An 18,944-nucleotide genomic window follows, 5' to 3' on the forward strand; every position below is an offset into this window, starting at 1 on the left:
AGGGACTTGCAAAAAGCAAACAAGGCCACGAGCTGGCACATCAGCACCCACACCGGGTGCCCCCCCACCCCCATCCCATATGCTGTCCTGGCACCTCCCTGGACCAGTGTTCTACAAACGAGCCCCTTAAAGCACCCTCAACAGTTCTTCCCGGGATGCCCTCTCCTGGTTCTCCACACCTCGAAGCTGCTAGAGTGCCGGTTTCACCGTGGCTTCTTTTTCAGTGCCTTAGGTCTGCTCCATGCACAGTGTAAACTACCAGACAGCGCTCGCGGAAGGAAGGGTGGGCCTAGGACCTATTCTTACTCATGGTCCCACTTACCCACAGTACACGTGTCAGGCCTCCCAGCCCACAGCCACCAGCCGTCTACTAAGAAATAATAAGGAAAAGTGCCCCTTAACCCACTCCTTCCATGGTGCTTCTGGAAAAGGCTTCACCACAGGCTCACTGCAAAATGCAGGAGTCTGCATCTGAGTCTATCATAATTACACTGGTATGAAGTAGAAGTCAATACACTCTGGCCAAACCCTGACTACTTAAAAAACAAAAACAAACAGAAAAACCCAAAACTCTAACTCATTGTTGTAGGCACCTAGTCTGCAGAGGCCTTTTCACCACAACAATAGATCTGAGCTGTGTAGTTATAAACTCCCCAGACCCTGATGTTTAAAAGATGCATGTTACACAGCACTTCTAAATACTATGAAAACGAAATACTCCTTTTGTAAATCCTAACTGTGAGTTATCGCAACCAACTCTTACAGAATGCTTTAGTTCGGTTTGTTTGTTTGTTTGTTTGTTTGTTTCTGGCCTGTAATGTATCCAGATGACAGTTGTAACTGACGAGTGGAGCATTAGTGTGAGGGTTAGACATATTTTCATTTACATTAAGAAGTGACTAACACCTCCAGACCTTGACAGGTCCTTACTGTAAGGCGGATGGACTCCTGACAGGTTGGCCACTAGCTTCTGCTTTATAAGAAGACAAGCTTCTGTGTGTTATATAAAAAGCTAGTGAGCAAAATGCTCAGATTTTTGGGTCTCAGTCACTGCTTTGAGAAGCCAGCACTTGACCTCACTATGGGAGTCAGTAGTGTCTCCTGCTCTGTCCCCTTCCCTTACCCCTCCCCTTCTACTAATGCCTGTCTTTAAATCTGTATTAAATAGTTTCTTTTCTTTCTTGCTTCTTCTTCTTCTTCTTCTTCTTCTTCTTCTTCTTCTTCTTCTTCTTCTTCTTCTTCTTCTTCTTCTTCTTCTTCCTCTTCTTCTTCTTCTTCTTCTTCTTCTTCTTCTTCTTCCTCTTCCTCCCTCCTCCTTCTCATCTTCCTCCTTTTTGGTTTTTTGAGACAAGGCTTCTCTGTGTAGCCCTGGCTATTCTGGAACTCTCTCTGTAGATCTGGCTGGTCTCAAACTCACAGATCCATTAGCCACTGCCTGCTGAGTGCTGGGATTAAAGGCATGTACCACCACTACCTAGCTTAAAATAGTTTCTTAATAATAGACCAAATTTGCTTCTAAAATGTCGGGCCGAGGGACTGAGTGGCAATATATAATGGCTCAAATGACACACCATATAAAAGTTCAGCCCTCGAGATCGAAATTAAATTTCAGAGCAAAGACCTCCTCCTCCAAATGCCACCACGGTCCCCTCCTTCACTCTTACTTGTCTTAAACACATTAGAGATAAACAGAGAAGAACGTTTAAGAAACCACTCACTTATATCTGTTTCGTATCCATTCCCAACCTGCCTCGCCTTTCTTAAGGTGCTCTATCCTTTCCCTATGCTGCTTTGGCCTCCGTTGCTGAGGCTCACTTTGAGGGGCCTCCCTGCTGAAGGGGCAGGGCTTGAGTGGATTCTTATAGAAGCAAACCATATTTCCAGCTGAGGCTCACAGCTCCTTCCTTCATCTTTCCCTCATCTTCCACCATGGGCTCAGGGCCTTATAAACATCTAGTGACATGACAGAGAGGACATGGAGAGAGAGAGCAGAGAGGGCAAAGGGGCCGTGTTGCTGAGGCCTGAGCATCCCAGCCAGTCTACCTCTCAACTCTGCTCTGTGTCGGTCCCCAGGCGGTGTCTTCGGATTGCCTTCCTTTTCATCAGGCAACACATTATGACACCTCTGAGCCTCACAAAGCCTGTCACAGCCAGTTTTTATCAGCTACCACCACCAGCAGACTACAAATGTTTCTCCTTCTCTGAGCCAAGACCTTACAAACACACACACACACACACACACACACACACACACACACACACACACACACACACACGATCCTACCAGGCACTACCACAGCACCACCAGCTTCCCTTTCATGTCCCCCTCCCTGCCATGAGTTCTGTGTCTTATGCCCCCAGCACCCCAGGCCTAGCAGGCACTCCATTCAGCACTCAGGAGCTGCCTGTTCAAAAGTGTGGTTTTCCAATATCAAAGGCCTTTCCTTAAATAGTTTCATATAAATATACACAAGAGCTAAATGGAAACAGATGTGGATGCTTTTGTTGATTTAGTAGTTTTTCTCAAACGGATCAACAAATTATTTCAGGACGCCTGCGGCAAGTCACGTACATCTGAACTCTGCCGTGTGATAGCACATTGGTGACTGAAAGCACTCCCCTAAATGGGAGTGGCCACTCTCAGAGGCCACTGGAGTTGTTGCAGTCGCCTTCTCTCTTCAACTGCAAGGGGTCACACATTTGGATGTGCCCTTTGAAGGATAAACACATATTGTTCGTAATGCCGTGCGAGACATAATGGCTTTACATATGGGTCAAGCTCAACACAGAATCTGTTTGGCGGGGAGACACTTGGATGGTGAGGCAGATGCTCAAGACAGTCTTTCTGACTTTTAAACCCAGCACAGACTGTGCATCTGGGCCAGTGATGAGCCAGTCACCAGCCAGAGCTAGTCACTGCCCCTGAGTCTCAATGCCGCTCACCTTGCCTAGTAACTCTCAAACAAGGTGCTGGGTCCCATCCTAGAGGCTAGACTGACTGACTTCACAGTTCTAACAACCCTGTCTCAAAAAGTAATCTGTGCCTCAGAGTAAGGTTTTCACCATTGTAGGCTTGGCCACCTTACCTCTCAAGGAAGCTATGTCGTCAATGTGTTGTTGACTCTGACTCTGTGATGCCCAGGCCGGAGCTGAGCTGCAACGAGAGCAGTGAGGCTTCCTAGGTGGCCTAGCACACCAGGCTCAGTAGCTGCCCTCTGTTCAGAGCATTGCCATGTCCCCAACAGATGCCTTCCCCAGCCTCCTCAGGCCTGGGTTTTAGTGCCTATACAGTTTCAGTTTTCTCTCTCTGGGTTCCACTTTGTTTAATCTGTTTACCTGTCTCTGGCCCGCGTGGCTTCTGGGTGCCCATACTGAACAGGTGTGTGGTTGAGCTCTGGGGAACAGCATGTGTGTGTGTGGAGCAAGTGTGTGCAGTAGACACACCTCACTGAGCTTTCTAGCCTCTTGGCATATTGCTCAGAGCCCACTGATGAGAGAGAGAGAGAGAGGAGAGAGAGAGAGAGAGAGAGAGAGAGAGAGAGAGAGAGAGAGAGAGAGAGAGAGAGAGAACTTTCTGGATGACAAATATGACCAGAAAGAAGTGAACTGCCTGGTACACAGCTCCATTTCCCCATTCAAATGCAAGCCCACGGGTTGATTCTGACGTCAGGGCTGGAAACCCAGATGTAGAACCTCAGAATGCACGCCTGCAGACAGGTTGCTCTGCTCCAAGAGCCCTCCCCAGCCCTGAGCCATCTCCATGGCTTCAGCCTTCTTTGGGGAGAAAGAAAAGTACTGTAGCCAGCCAGGGGGACAAGATGCTTTATGCTTTATTATTGGAAAAATCCGAGTCCCTTTCTTAGGCCTGTGCAGCACCATTAGGTGACGTCAGTGGCTCAGGGGATCCAAGCTCTGCGTTTTTCCCCTCTTCTCAGAATGGCAACTGATTCATGGTAGCAAAGGGGTTTCTATTTAGAGCTGCAGAGGCGAGGCGGCCTCCGTGTCCTGGCATCCTATGCTCCCGGCCTGTCCTCTCCCTGTGGGCAGCAGGCAGAGTTCACGGGAGGCCAGGACTGAGACACTCCACTTCCCCTAAGCTTAACCAGCAGCCCCAGGCTTACTGTGTGCCAGCAGCTGGGCATACAAAAGCTGTGACATTGCTAGAGACGGGTGAGCAGATGGCTATGACAACGGGGAGAAAGACAAAGGGACAAAGGGGCTTTCGGGGGGGGGTCTTGGGAAGGAAGGGCTACTTCATGGTTCTCGGACTGAGCCATGAAGGACCAGTAAGGTTTGTGGTTGTAGAGGAATGGGGATTGATGTCGGGGCGCTTGGAATTTGCTTCAGTAGGTGAGAAAGATGGGGAATGAGAGGATGTGAGAAGGGAAGGAAACAGCCTAGCTTACAGTTCCACCCTTTGCTAAAAATGCAAGGCCGCCACGAGCTGATCTTGATGGTTCATAGAGCCTGGCCTGGAGCTGCAGCCACGGCTCCTATGGGAGAAAGGCATGCTGGATCTGGGATTTGGTTGTTCCTGGTTAATTTCTGGCAATGAAAATAGATGCAGCTGAGCCAGCTTGCCCTGTTGTCTTGTGGACCCACCCACCACTTGAAAATGGTGGCCTGTACTGCATTATGGGTCTACAGAGGTCCATCTCTAAAGGGACACCATGATCCCATGTCCCTCTTACTTGTCACCTCTCACGCAAGCCTCATTCTTCCCCCTGGTGTGTCCCAGTGTGATGTTGTTTGCTGATGTTTTGTCCCCGTGACAGTCCACTCTCTTCCTTTCCAAGGTCTTGCCTCCCCTTACATGTGTTTCTAATAGAGTCTTCCCTGAGCCTACACTAGGTTCTCAGAGGTGAAGGAAGCATTTTGGGTTGGATTCAATCTCATGAGCAAGTATAGAAGCACAGAGACTTTTGACACCTGGGACTCCTCGAAGCTCAGCCGATTCAGTGCCCCTGTCCCTCTGGAACTTTCTCTAGGAGGAATGCTGGAGGCTTTCATCTTCCTGCTGGCTCAGCTCTGCACAGGGCCAGACCTCCTCCTCCCCCTCACCATCCCCACTAGGTGAGGAAAGGCGCCTTTGAAATTCCTCAGACACTGTTCTTTCTTTTAAGGCCAAGTCAAAAGTAATAATTAACACATTAAAAGTATCTCACTGATAGCCCTATTTATTTCATACTTCATGGTCCATGAATTATAAGGTATGATATGGAGACTACATAATCAAATGGTAAAAAATATAAATCACATAAAGATACCTGAAACAAACTCTGTAACATTATAAAACTACCTCAAAACATTCTTAAATCTACCAGCTTGCTAAAATTCTGTTGCTTCCGAAGACAGCATTCAAAATGTACTGCTCCCTATGGTGTAATGTAAGAAAAAAAAATTGCAGTGCTAATTTGAAATGGTTCTGATTTTGGCTGTGAGCTGGATGCTTACATGGACATATACTTTTCTTTTGTTTAAAAAAATTAAGCTAGGAAATGATAATAATTTTTAAGAAATTTTTTATTCTTTTCTTTCTTTCTTTCTCTTTGTTGTTTTGAGGAAAAATCCTACATTCCCATAAAATGTATTAGCCTGGAGAGAGCTACGAGGCATACCATAATCAAAGCACATACTCCTGAGAAAGTAAGACAGGCTGTGGAGAACTGGAAAAAAAAAAAAAAGAAACCCACCCAAACCAGCCAACTGCCTGAGGTTTCCCCATACACCTTCTTAGTTGGCAATTGCAAGAAAATACAGAGAGAGACAAGCAGAGACCAGGGGCAGGAATGACGCATGAAGCAAGCTGACAGTGCGGCAGAGGACGCTGGATACTGTACCTGCTTGTTACTGTCAGTGGTACAGCACAGCTTCTTGAGGGAGACAAAGTGCCTAATTTTCCTAGTAACATAAACAGTCAGTGATTAGTGAGTCAGGTAGGAGAGGATGCAACAAGTCAGCACAGGGATACAGGTCTCCTCCAGGCTGAGCTATAGCCCCTCCCTAGTGCAAATCTCCTCCCTGCAATCCCCACTGGCCTGGCCCTCCCTGCAGTCCTTGCTGGCATGGCCACATCATCTTCATGAGCTTGTCACTTTTCAGCTGCCTCCTGAAGTTTGATCTCTGGATAGCTTCACAACAGATTGACATGCCACCACACACACACAAAACAAAAACAAAAACAAAACAAAACAACAACAAAAAACCCACAAAAAACAAAACAACAACAAAACCCCACTGGCTTGAATTCTACTGACACAAATATTTCATTGCTTACATGAAAAGCAAAAGACTCATTTGGACGGTGACCAAATTTCACTGGTTGCTCTTTATCTTTTAAATGTCCTTTACGGCACACTGTGTTTCACCATAGGATGACACTGGTGTTTTCCTTTTAAACAACCTATGTAATGCACTGTGGGTCATCATAAGGACGACACCGATGTTTTCCTTTTAAGCATCCTTTGTTGCACACTGTGCTTCATCATCAAGGATGGCATTTTAAAAATTGTTTTGAATCCAGGAACTGAGCCTGTGGCCTTGCTCATCATCCTCACAAGGGAAACAGGCAAAAGACGCCAGGGACACAAGCCCTATGCAAGGAAGCACATGGGTGGATTCTCTCTCGAGGGCAAAGCTATGAATTACACTATGGAAGACTAGATACCCAGCAGCCTCTGGGGCACCCCTTCCTCCCTAGGCCTGTCTCTTCTTCCTGGTTTGCTTTTCCTTGGAGGATTCTCTGAAGAGAACATGGGAAGATATGGATGGATCCTATGACACGAACCCCACACCCAAGCAAGAAGGGGTAAAACGTCCCTATTTTTAATCAGAATTGCCTCTGAGAACTTGCTGCCTACAATTAGGGAAATAACACAAAATCGTGTCTGGATAAAAGAACTTTCCTTCACCTGTGAAATCAGGAAAATGTATTCTGATAGAACCTACCAGGCAGTAGCACGTCTCCTCCATGTTGGTTATGCACTGATTCTAGTCAAACACACAGAAAGGACTCAGCTCCCCCTTTCCAAGAAGACAATCTAAGGGTGACCATGAGGACAATGTGGCAGCCCTAGGCACTGCCTTCTTTCCTTGGCTCTGCACAGGCCACTGTTGGGACCACTGAGCCAAGACAATACCTATTGGGGAGGGAAGGCGGGCAGGCAGCCTCTCCCTGTGGTGGACAACCCTTCTTTAGGAGCCTGTAAGAACCTTCAAGTGTCAGAGGGCAGGCAGAGAGGACACACCAGGGACACTAGGCAGTGGCCTCTCAAGTTGAGAACAACTTTCAAACTAATCCAGCAAGGAAAATTGGAAGGAGGCAACCGTCAAATAGATGGGTGATCTAATGGAAGAGGCCGGTTTTCTAATCCCATGATGCTCTGAATCGAACTCAGGTGGTCCTGAGAACCATGTGTGGGAGGGGTTATCTGGTTCCAGGTAACCACTGTCACATATCACGTGTCCCTTACATGGTCACTATGTCACATATCACGTGTCCCTTACAGGGTCAATCCATCAGGTAGTATTGACCTTCATAGGCTGGCTGCAAGGCTCATCAGTGAAATTCAGCTAGGGGTCCCATCTGGCGCTACGAGCCTTCCCTCAAAATGTAACTAAGAGAAGGAAAGAGAATCATGTTTTATTTCCCAAGCCCCGCCCCCATGTTTCTCTGGTCGGGTGCCGGGTGCTATGGTTCCTGTTCAGATGCCTGCTGTAGTAGGTTAGTGCTCTAGGACTCTCTGAGCCCTTGTGTAAGCTCAGAGTCGATCTGGAAGAAGCTAGAACCGAGAGAGAGAGAGAGAGAGAGAGAGAGAGAGAGAGAGAGAGAGAGAGAGAGAGAGAGAGAGAGAGAGAGAGAGAGAGAGGGGGAGAGAGAGAGAGAGAGAGAGAGAGAGAGAGAGAGAGAGAGAGAGAGAGAGAGAGAAGGCTGGCATCCTGTGGCCTGAGGGCAGGCGCCAGTAGTGTTAGCTGGAGCTCACTTGCCAAGGGGGAAGGACAGCCTGAGACCCTCAGAGGTGCCAGGAAAAGGGGCCATGGATGGCTGGGCAGTAAGGCTGAAGGCTCATGACATACCATGAACAGGAGACAGGGACAAAGGCAGAGGGAAGTCATGTCTGGAGATTGCCGTTGGCCACAAAGGCAGGGCAAACCCTATTGTGTGTGCTGCAGTGTGCCAGACAACGCCCATGAGAGTTTGGGTCCTCATCTGTCACAGAAAAAGACTGGAAGCATTTGTTCTCACCCTCCTTGGCCAATCACTGGGGTGATCTTCACGTGCTGTTGAATGCTGTCCCCGGATTTCCGTCTGGCATAGTAAACCCCCTGCCACTCCTACATGGACAAAGAGAGCTCTTGAGATCCTTACAGTTGCGACCACCGCTGCCCCCACACTGCATCTGGGCAGGTTGAGTCAGGACTTTACCACGGACTTTCGTTACATGTCACAAAACTGCCATATGGCTATGCCTGCTACGATGCTATCATGATCACACGTGGAGATGTAAGAGCACCAGGCCAGCATGTCCACCACCAAACTGCCTGCTATGAGTTCCAGGACAGACGGATGGCCGGCCAGCCACAAGCAGGAGTTGCCACCACACCAGAGTTCAGTAGCCAGTCTCGAAATCTTCACAACAACCCATGGGCCTGATTTTCTCATTCTTAACTTACAGGTGTGGTAAACTGAGGCTCAGCAAGTCCGACTACCTTGCCCATACAGGGAAATAGAAGATCTACTTATAACTGTGCAATTCTTCAATCCTTCCCAAATTGCTTCTGCTTTCTGAGATTCTAGGGGCCTCCCACCTAAGGCTTCTCTGGGGTTCACTATGGTCCCTACAGTTTCCATACATGGTGCCAAGGGAGGGTAAGATTCCTGCTGCCTCAGGACCTGGGAATTGGACTGAATGAAAGAGGCAGGAAGCCTCCGAGGGTGAGCTTTCTATCCTGTTTCTGGAAAGGAGTGAGTAACTCTGAAACTTAGGCCCCCTGCAGCCACAGCTTGCTCTATCTCATATGTAATATGGCTAAAGAGTGTCTCCTTTTCCTTTGATGTCACCACATGTGGCTGGGTTTTCTTTTGGCCAAAAAAGATTTTTTTTTTTGGGGGGGGGAGTAGTTTATAGCATCCTGTTTGATCTTAAGGTCTACTAGCTCTGGCTTAAGGAGTCAGTTGGGCATTCTTGTAATCCAAATTTGTTCCATCCCTGAAAGTACTGCCCTCTCCAAAGAAGACGGTGCATAGCCGCTGCACAACGGGGAAAGGAAAAAGAAAGCAAAGCCATCTGAAGAAGCATTAAGAACCTTCAGAAGGCATCATCCCAGCTCTGAGGGAAGACAGCAGCTGCCTGGGGACATTCCGCTCTTCCCTCCACTGCGCTTTCATGTCCCTCAGAAGCAGAAGAGGTGTGGGCGCCAGGGCAGGAAGAGTTACCCACAAATCCTGAACAGCAGTGGCTAAAGAGCAGGAGGAAAGCATCGGACTAAATAAACAGCCAACCAGTGTGGCTACCAGGTCTTTCTAGCCCCTCCCTCCTCCCAAACACCAATAAACTAAAAATGCGAGGCAGCTACCTGGGGTAGAACCCTACTTAGGGATGCAAGGTTGGAGCAAGGATAGATGGGGGCACATCCATGCAAGGGAGCAAGCGGCCTTCCACAAAGCAGGCAGCTCCTGTGGCATCCTGTTGGCACCACACATTAACCCATTACGCCAAAAAAAAAAAAAAAAAAAAAAAAAATCAACCCTTTCGTCAAAACCAATGTTCTTTCACTGGACTGTGGCATTACTAAAGAAGCCAGTCTTAAAGATGAAGGACTAAAACATTTGGCAAGGGGCGTACTAAGGGGGAGGGGAGCGTGGGTGGGTCTCTTGGTTCCACCCACCTTTCCCTTCTTGATGTACGTATTGATGGTGTCCAGGAGGTCTGCCCGGTTCTTGTCACTCTTAGGTAGGTCAGCGAGTTCTTTCCCCAGGAGCTCCCCTTTGTGGTAGCCCATCATCCTCTCAAAGGCAGGGTTGACATACTGTGAGCAGGAGGGGTTACAGATCAGTGTGCCCTACAGGGAGGCTGTAGGGAACACAGGGACAGCAGCGAGCCAAAGGTCCCCCAGGCAATACTTTCTAAGACAGGTGGCTGCAGGACCCCCCTTCCTCATCTGGCAGGGGCAGAACTCGCACACATATTGCAATTTACTCGTTCACTTGACACCCTGGTCCTCTGAGAGAAATGCAAAGAAACCTCAGCAGGAAAGGAGTAGGCAGCTCTCCACTAGCGGTGGACCTTATTCGCTGTCTACCACCCTTACGAAATAAGGAAAAGCTCATAGAAAAACAGGACTAGGAAGAGGGCTGGGTTGTGGCTTGGTGGCACAGGGCTCGCCTTAGCACACGTAAGGATCCCGGCCCCGCTTGATAACAAATGAACCAGCACACGCTACTCAGCAGCTTGCCACTTCTGACAGTCACATAGTGCAGGGCAGCTATCCGAAACTATGCGTCTCTGCACTTTCCCATCTCTTAATCATTGCTACGGTTGGGAGCACTTTGACCTAATGTGAATAGCACAGGCAGTTAGCCTATGGGGAGGGGACACACATTCTTTCCAAGCTGGCTGTCGGGTGGGCAAGGAGGATGCTCATGGTGCAGTCAGAAGTCAGCCGACTCAGAGGGTTCTTAGCAAACTTCTGCAGGAGCTTCAGGAATTCGGAGCGACTAGCCTTATCTGGCCCCAGGCTCCAGCTCTCCACCAATTTCCTTTTAAAGATCGCAGTCATGACATGACCAGCCGTAGCCGAGAGAACACATGGTGGCAGATGTGTGCACACTGCACCTGGGTCAACAGTTTCTTTGGGCAAAAATTCCCATCCATCTGCTGCCTCAGAGACATTCTCACTAAGCACGCCCACTCTCCCCTTGGCTAGCGTAATCTATCAGGAGGTGGGTAATGTTGGGGCATTGGGGGCATAGTGTGTTGGTGGGGGCTATTCCCTTGGGAGCAAAGCTTCTATGAACACATCAGCCCTAGGAGCTGAAAGCATGTGGAAGGATCTCTGGCTGTCAGGCACTATGGGAGTGGCTGAAGAGGAGGGGGTCCTGATACCACTGCCATGTCCTCCAGAACCCTTTCCATGGGGGTGGAACTGGCATCCTTGGGCATGGCAATTGTCACTTCCATCATGGCTGAGCTGAGAGCATGTCTTCCTGTCTAGGCTTTCTGCCTACTGTCTACTGGGAAAGCCCTTCCTCCTTTCCGCCCCACCAGTTCCAATGTGTCTCCTCCTCCATGAAGCCTTCTTTGACCTTTGCTCAGTTTGAGTTGGTACCATTGCCTGTGGTACTTCTGGGAAGTGAATTCTAATGACTCGCATAGAACTCAAATTATGTCTCTCTCTCTCTCTCTCTCATAGGGTCCTGAAGTCCTCAGGTGCAGAGGGAAGCACCCAGTGAGTGAATGGGTACATTAAAGAGTTTATCGTTTTCCTGATCTATTGACTGTCTCCTACATTGTCATATGTGTGGGCTCTGCTTTCCCATTCTGTGAATTTGAATAATACTTATGGCTTTTTTTTTTTTTTATGTTGAGGATCTTGAAACCTCAGAATCCAGAGGGCTAACAGACATGACTGGAACCAACAGACCAGATTCTAACTTTTCAGAGCCACTGGAAGTCCACTCTATTGCTCTGCTCCTCTGTATTTTTCATCTGCGATACCACCACCTGGCTCCCAGGGTTGTCTTAAGATCGATGAGAACAAAATGCTAACAACCGCGCCCACACATGGGAAGCACATGCAAGTGTTTTCCAAGCAGATGCAACTAGATGGTTCGCGGGTGGCTGGGGGCCCAGAGGCAGCAGGGACAGGAAGGTTGAGATGGAAGATGGTGTTTCTGAGTGTATCGCCTGTGCACACGGACACATGGCTATCTGCTAAAGTACCCCAATACAAGGTACTGATGTGAACCAACAGCATATGTGACATATCTAGTCCTTGATGTCTCATCCTAAAATCCAGGCGAGGGTCATCGGAGTGTCCCCTTCACATCTCATCCTCTGTCCTACTTCTCTTTCCTTCCTCTTGCTGGCAGAGCTTATTTCAGCATCCATGTTTCCCTTTCAGTACAGCAACTTCCCCTCTCTGGGTATCAACTGTCCTAAGACTCATGCTTTCATTTCTGTGCATGAAAGAGACTGGTTGGGGAGTTTGTGTGTGTGTGTGTGTGTGTGTGTGTGTGTGTGTGTGTGTGTGTGTGTGTGTGTGATTTGTCACGTGACACACCGCTACATTACTTATCCCAGGGATAGGGATATTCAGGTTTGCTAACCACAAATTCTGGCCATGGGGTGAAGGACTACGTTCCTATTCAGTGTGGAGAAGGCATGAGAGGGTGGGATGGCTTCTCATTGGTACAGAATCACAACCCAGCATCCCACTGAGAAGAAGGTAACTGCTAGGCCAATGTCCTCATAGGCAGAACTGAAGGGCCACATCTGCACGTGACCATGGGGCTTGTGGCCGGCTTTCTGTATGGCTTAGGATAAGGAGCGGTGGGCAGGAAAAACAAAACACAGCCAGCAATGTACGGAAGCCTTCAGTTCCATTCCAAGGGACAGTTGAAGGTAGTCTAAAATATAGCCCCAAATGAAGCCAGGCAGGAAGGCTTGGGAGTCAGAACTGTGCCTAAGTATTTTGATTTCAATGTTCACTGCTGGGGCCTTTCCTGTCATATGTCCCTCCACTTCGCTAAGCCTTAGTTTCCTCATCGACCTTTCAAAGGTACTGAGCTGAGTAACGAAAAAGCTCATGACAGGAGCAAGGTGTGGTGGGCCCACGGTACCCTTGCTACGAAACAGGAACAAGGCATGTCTGTGTGCACACCTGGGCCGTCAGAGGGTTCAAAAGGAGGCTGGTGCCACAAGGGCTATGATGTGATGGAGCACTGAATAAAGCAAGGGACACAGCATACCAGCTGCAGTCTTGCCAGTGCCAATCAAGACCAGGGATATTTCAAAGCATTCTTTGAGGCAGGCAAAAGATTCTCTGTGTATGCATTTCTTTAGAAAGATGGCATTAGTATTAGAGAGCTTTTTGTATTTTTATATTTTACAGTATATAGTATAGCATATTTAGAGTATATTTACTATTTCATATTGAAGTGCTTTGTGCACTTCAAGTAAGTAAGCATACGTCTTTGAAGTAGTTTACTCCCATAGCTACTTACAAGATTTGCCCAACAATCCTGTGTAAACACTGTCTGCACAGATAGCCTAAAATTTCCTCCCACCTCTATCTAAGAAATAACAAGTTCTGATGGGAATTAGTAAGTTTGACCTCTAGGGTTAGAGAGGCCATGGTTAAGAGCACTGGCTTCTCTTCTAGAGGACTTTGGTTCAGATCCCAGCACCTATACTGGGCGGCTCACAACTGTCCATAAGTTCAGCTCCAGGGTACCAGACACCCTCTCTTGGACTCCACAGGCACCCACATACATGTGCACATACATATAATTTTAAAACAATAAATCATAAAACAATTTTATTCTCTTTTGAATAGCTAATTCTTTTTTTTTTTTTTCAAGACAGGGTTTCTCTGTGTGGCCTTGGCTGTCCTGGACTCACTTTGTAGACCAGGCTGGCCTCCAACTCACAGCGATCCGCCTGCCTCTGCCTCCTGAGTGTTGGGATTAAAGGCGTGTGCCACCACGCCCAGCTTGAATAGCTAATCCTTAAATTTATCCATCATTGTCTCATACATTAATTTTCCTTTCTTCAAGAAAACATGCAAATATGTGAAAATTATGGGGAAGTGTTTGAAATAAAGAGGTGGCTAGAACCCGAAAGTCTCCTTTTCAGCATTAATGATGTGAGGTGCTTCTTCCCATACCTGAATCACATGCTCATCACTCGTTATTTCTATGGCTTCGTGACAGTGGTCTAACGCTGTAAACACTGAATTACAGGCCCTGTAAGATGCACAAAAGTCATGTTAGTGCTATACAAACATAATTTGAACTTTGTTAACTTAGCAACACAGACAGACCCCATAGTCATGGGCACTATGCCCTGGGTTATTCCTGTGGTCTGACTGCTGGGATCCCCTCAGGCTTTGACATTTCAATCCAATGTGCGATGTAGTTGCTATGACCACAGTCATTGCTCACGGGGCTCAAGTTGCCATCAACTAAGAGAACGGAGCACGGCCTGAACTGACCATGAGATATTCTGGCCTTTTGCAGCACGTACAGAAATGTTTTGCTTTCCTTTTCTTGGGTTCACAATGCCGCTTTGCCTACACCCACGCCCACTGGTGTGAAGAAAGACAGGAGTGGCAGGTAGACCTCTCCCACATTGTCCAACTCTTTGCACCCAATAGCTTTCCACATGGCTCCCTTCTTGCTCACCTCCCTTGTGCACCTGAGATAGTTGAAGTCAGAGTGCAGTCATGGTTTTGATTTTAACCATCTTCCTAATAGAGAACAACTCCAGATAAATTAAGTTCTGTACTATCCAACACGGCAACTGCGTGGCCAGAACCCTGCTATTTAAAGCCCCAGGCAAGGCTTTCTTACACGGTGCACAGAGAAAAATAAAAAGAAAGGAAAACATTGATTTATGGGATGGATATTTCTTCTTGTGGGGCAGATTCTAAGGGAGTGTAACTTGCTGCCATTTTGACCCATTTGTTAGGAAACCGGCAGAGCCCTGGGTTCATGAAGTTGGATTGTATTTTCCCAGATGCAGGATCCAAGGTAGCCTCTGGCCTTTGTTTGTCCTTGTCTCCTCACCTAGGAAATGACTATAAGAATATGTGCTTCATGGGGGCTTTGCAATGACTGAGCGATGGATGGCATTTGCAGGCATTTCTTGAAGGACCACATCTGGAGGGATCCAGGCTGAGGTACATGTAAGTACTTGTAAGGTCACAGAGTTGTGGTGTCCTGCTCTCAAAGGCTTGTGAAAGCCTTTAGTGAGAAGGAAAACTAACCACAAGCTATCCTTTTCCTTGAATCTATCTGATTGCAACTCAGTAACCACAAGCTAACCAGCCTGCAGGTGGGAAGGACTTCAGCGCACTGAGAGACAAGGCTATCTGCTTGTGGGTAGTGAGAAAGCATCCGTGCTCTGCTAAGCAGGGGAGAGTCAGACTCGATGGATGCTGCTGACAGTCTTGAGCCCTGCAGGGGCATTTTATCATTTCAGTTACCCCACCTAACTGAGTTGTACTGTCTAACCACCACGGCCGCATTTGTAAACATGTTCTATAAAAGCACCAAAACATTAGAGAAAATGCTGAGAGTGTCGTTACTCCACCATCACTGCACTGCCTCTCGAGAGACAAGCAAGAGCCAGGCTTTATCAAGAGTGCTTCCCTGACGCCTGGTTGAGACTGAGCTGAGCCCCACAGAGTAACCGTTCCAGGTACTAATGACCTTTCGGAAGTAGTGCAGGGAGACGTAAAGTCCACAAGGGCTAATTTGTCAATTTTGAGAGCTGGGTAATTAAGTTCCAGTGAACACATTTTTGTCAGACTCCTCTGGGGCGTATGGTTTTCTGTAAGGTACCTGTACGTCTCAACTAAATGTGCAAACGGGTGCTTCAGACACAGTCCTTTTGTCTGTGTATGAGGTGGTCCTTTAATAAGTCCTACAGCTATTGAACATTACGCTATGATGAGCCAGAAGCCTAAACTCTTCAGCAGATATATATAATGCCCACGAGGACACAGAACAAATCCCTACTCTGTCCTCTGGCATGAAGGGACAGGACTGACATAGTATGGCTCGTCCTACCAATTCCATGCCACACATGACTGGCTGTGGCACTTCTTCGGGTTTTTCCACCTCTTTGGGTTGTTGACTCTATTTAAATAAACCTGCAGCAAAGTGGGGCAATCAATTTGAGTCATGTTCCTAGAACCAGGGAACCTAATTGCTTGTATTAATTATTCATACTTTTCAGGCAGAAATGCTGTAGCCTTATTAATTTCTGTTCTTGGGAACCATGAAGTGTGCCTCAGATGTCCTTATTTTTTTAATCCTTAAGGATAGAGGTTAGAAAACTGGGAGGAATGAATAAACAGAAGAGAAAGAAAGATAAAGAGTAGTGAGTGTAGTCATTTATTCTGTGCTGCCCTACAGGTTTTGAAGGATCATATGGAAGAAGCAATGGCTGCAGGATCCAGGCAGAAAGCCCATGAGATGGCACAGTGGCACAGTGGGTACAGAGTGCACAAGTGCAAGTGCAGGGTGCCTGACTGTACTCTACCACTGCAACCAAGGTGATAGGCAGTTGGGATCACATGGAGAACACTCCTGGCTCCCAATGTTTTCTTGCCTACTGTGGCTTGGATGACCATAAGCTGTTCTGCATATTTTAGAAAGGTACTTCATCTGGTTTCTACCCAAACACACACATACACACACACACACACATACACACACACACACACACATCCCTCTCATGCACACACATGCACACACACAGGAACACACACATGCACAGACACACATCACCTTACACAAAAGTGGGGCTGAGCATGGTAATTGCTTTTAAGAAGATTCTGAACACAAGTCCACGTCTAATCAGATGCTCAGAATTAGCTAGGCAGACCAAAGAACCGGCGAGGGGAATCGTGGGACTGCTACTTGGCGGCAGTCATGGGTGACGGCAAAGAAGAGAAGGGATTTATTTGTCTTGTAAAGTTTAGATGGTAGTCACCATTCACAAGTCCCTCACTTGTGTTAAAGTCCACCATTAACGATAGCAGCTCCCCAGAGTACTGACTGTGTCCTTGTAGAATGGCAGTTGTGCTACATATTTAGCTGCAGCTGGGGGTGGAATTGTAGGGGAAAGTATTACATAATTAGCCTATAATTATTCTGGCATTGTATAATAAAGAGCTCATTTCCCAGTCTTTAACAAATGACATGGTTGCCTGTCTACCGTAGTGCAGGTAGATGATCTGTATGTCCTTGAATGCTCTATAGGACCGGGCCAAGGTCATTGTCTGATTCAGTGTCCTCTATCTTAGGCACTAGATTTTATAGGCCCAGGGAGATTCAAGTAATGTGCATGTACAACCCACATTCCCCCAGTCCCCAAACGGGAGTGGACTCAAGCAAGACTGAGGGGAGGGTTGAAAACCAACATATTAACAGGTAGAGAAGGAAAGAGCATCCAAGAGTAAGGCAAGCCCTGCTTCCTGGAGCACTGCTCCCTGGGTCAAGTCCCTTTACGAGTTTCCGCTGATTTCCATGGAGAAGCTGAGCATAGCATTCGCTCATGACCCTAGCAATGGGTCCAACTCCTCCACCAGTTCCCGCCAGGGAGGGGACGAGAAGTTGTAGTGCTCACGGCGTTGGGAGATGGGAAACTTGCAGTTATGGTGTGCTGAGACCACGTGAGCTCCCACACCACAGACTACATAGGGCTCAACAGTTCACGGTCCCCACTGATGGGGCTGGCAGGAGCCTTTGATTCAGACTGCCAGGGCTGCATCTTGTTCACCGTGGTCAAGGTGCCCTGAACCTCCCTGAGGGAACCCTCAATGGCCGAATCTGAGGAATCTGAATTAGGGCACCACCTGGCAGAACACATGTTCTGTAGCCTAAGAATAGAGAGCACTAGCATCCAAAACAGCACGAGGGGCTGCTGGTCACAGCGTTAAAGTGCTGGGTCGTCTGCTTGGATTGTAAGAAATAAAGTTAAAGGATCAAACCACAACAAAGCCTCTCTTTTTCTTTATTGCTAAAAACATCAAAAACCAAATAACTAAGTTGTTGTACTCTCAATTAGAATCAATACAGGCTCCCAAGAAACACATATACTTAGTGCACATTGTTAAAAAGAATAAATTACTGAAGCAAAGAGAAGGTAGTTTTTAAGAAAATTTGCATGAAGTTATCTGAAGCAAACCATATCGGTAAAAAAGAAAGCAAGGAATTTAACTTATTTAAACATTCAAAGTGGTCTTTGGTGCTATACCTTGAGGCCTTAAGCTATCAAAATGCCTCAAATATCAGAATCACCATTGGTTTATAATCTTGTGATTAAAAAAAATTATTTATTATTACTGTTTGTGTATATGTGTATGTGTATGTGTGTTATACACACTTGTGGCATGACACATATGAGTGTCAGAGGACAACTTATTGGAGCCATTTGCTTCTGCCACCATGTGGGCCCCCCCTCCCAAGATTAAAGTCAGCTCGATGCCAACATCAACACTCTTAAGACAAACAAAAAAAAAAAAAAGCCACCCAGCTCCCATCTAAGAGAGCGGCTGCATACTCTAGCACTTAATTCTTTATACTGTCATCAGTGGTGTACTCAGACTTGGGCAACCTGTTTCTGCATGTCTATGCCAACCGTTCTGCTTCCGAGGGACTGGAGAAAATGAGCTTCTAAACTCCTCTGTCGTATTTGGATACAAAATAAGTCATGAAGATTAAAAAGTATAATTACGGTAGGGAGATCCTCTCTTGGTCTTTGCACTGGGCATGAGGTAGGACAAGGTACCTAGTGAGAGAGGCCATGCAGGGACTTCCCCGAAGGATGCCAGGAAGCTCCTAGAAACTGGTGTTTCCATAGGGCCAAAGGTACAGAGGAGCCTCGCACAGTCCATGTGCTCTGGCTTGCAGAGGGCAGGTGGAAGAAACTGGATGTTTAGCAGTAAGCTAGCGCAGAGCCTGAACTAAACTCGGCGAGTGCTAGGACCCTGATATTCCATGAGAGCCTAAAGGCAGAACCCCACACGGAATGGAGAGCCAGTGAGAAGCCATCAAACCTATTAAAAGACCTGAAATTGGTTTCTGGATGACATGCCACGAGCAGACTTCATGAAACTGCCGCACAACCATTACGACAGTGAGTATAATATGTGTACCCATCAGTCTCTGTGACTATAGCAGCCTAACCAGGAATTCATGAAGTTGGAAGTCA

At 47.3% G+C, this 18,944-nt stretch overlaps 1 protein-coding gene across 7 annotated transcripts in view; it reads right to left on the reverse strand.

Moving 5' to 3' along the window:
- Positions 1 to 18,944, reverse strand: part of Pde8b (phosphodiesterase 8B) — a 191,191-nt gene that overhangs the window by 43,838 nt on the left and 128,409 nt on the right. For 2 of the 7 annotated variants that reach the window (XM_051172335.1, XM_051172334.1), the window contains exons 7-10: positions 13,888 to 13,966; positions 9,889 to 10,029; positions 8,246 to 8,334; positions 5,841 to 5,901 (exon numbers count right to left, since the gene is read on the reverse strand). In XM_051172335.1, coding sequence (XP_051028292.1) covers positions 5,841 to 5,901; positions 8,246 to 8,334; positions 9,889 to 10,029; positions 13,888 to 13,966 — 370 coding nt within the window. The remainder of the gene's footprint in view (positions 1 to 5,840; positions 5,902 to 8,245; positions 8,335 to 9,888; positions 10,030 to 13,887; positions 13,967 to 18,944) is intronic. The other 5 variants (XM_051172338.1, XM_051172337.1, XM_051172341.1 and 2 more) reach the window with 3 other exon arrangements.

The sequence above is a fragment of the Acomys russatus genome, chromosome 30 (genome assembly GCF_903995435.1).
Source record: "Acomys russatus chromosome 30, mAcoRus1.1, whole genome shotgun sequence".
Lineage (NCBI taxonomy): Eukaryota > Metazoa > Chordata > Mammalia > Rodentia > Muridae > Acomys > Acomys russatus.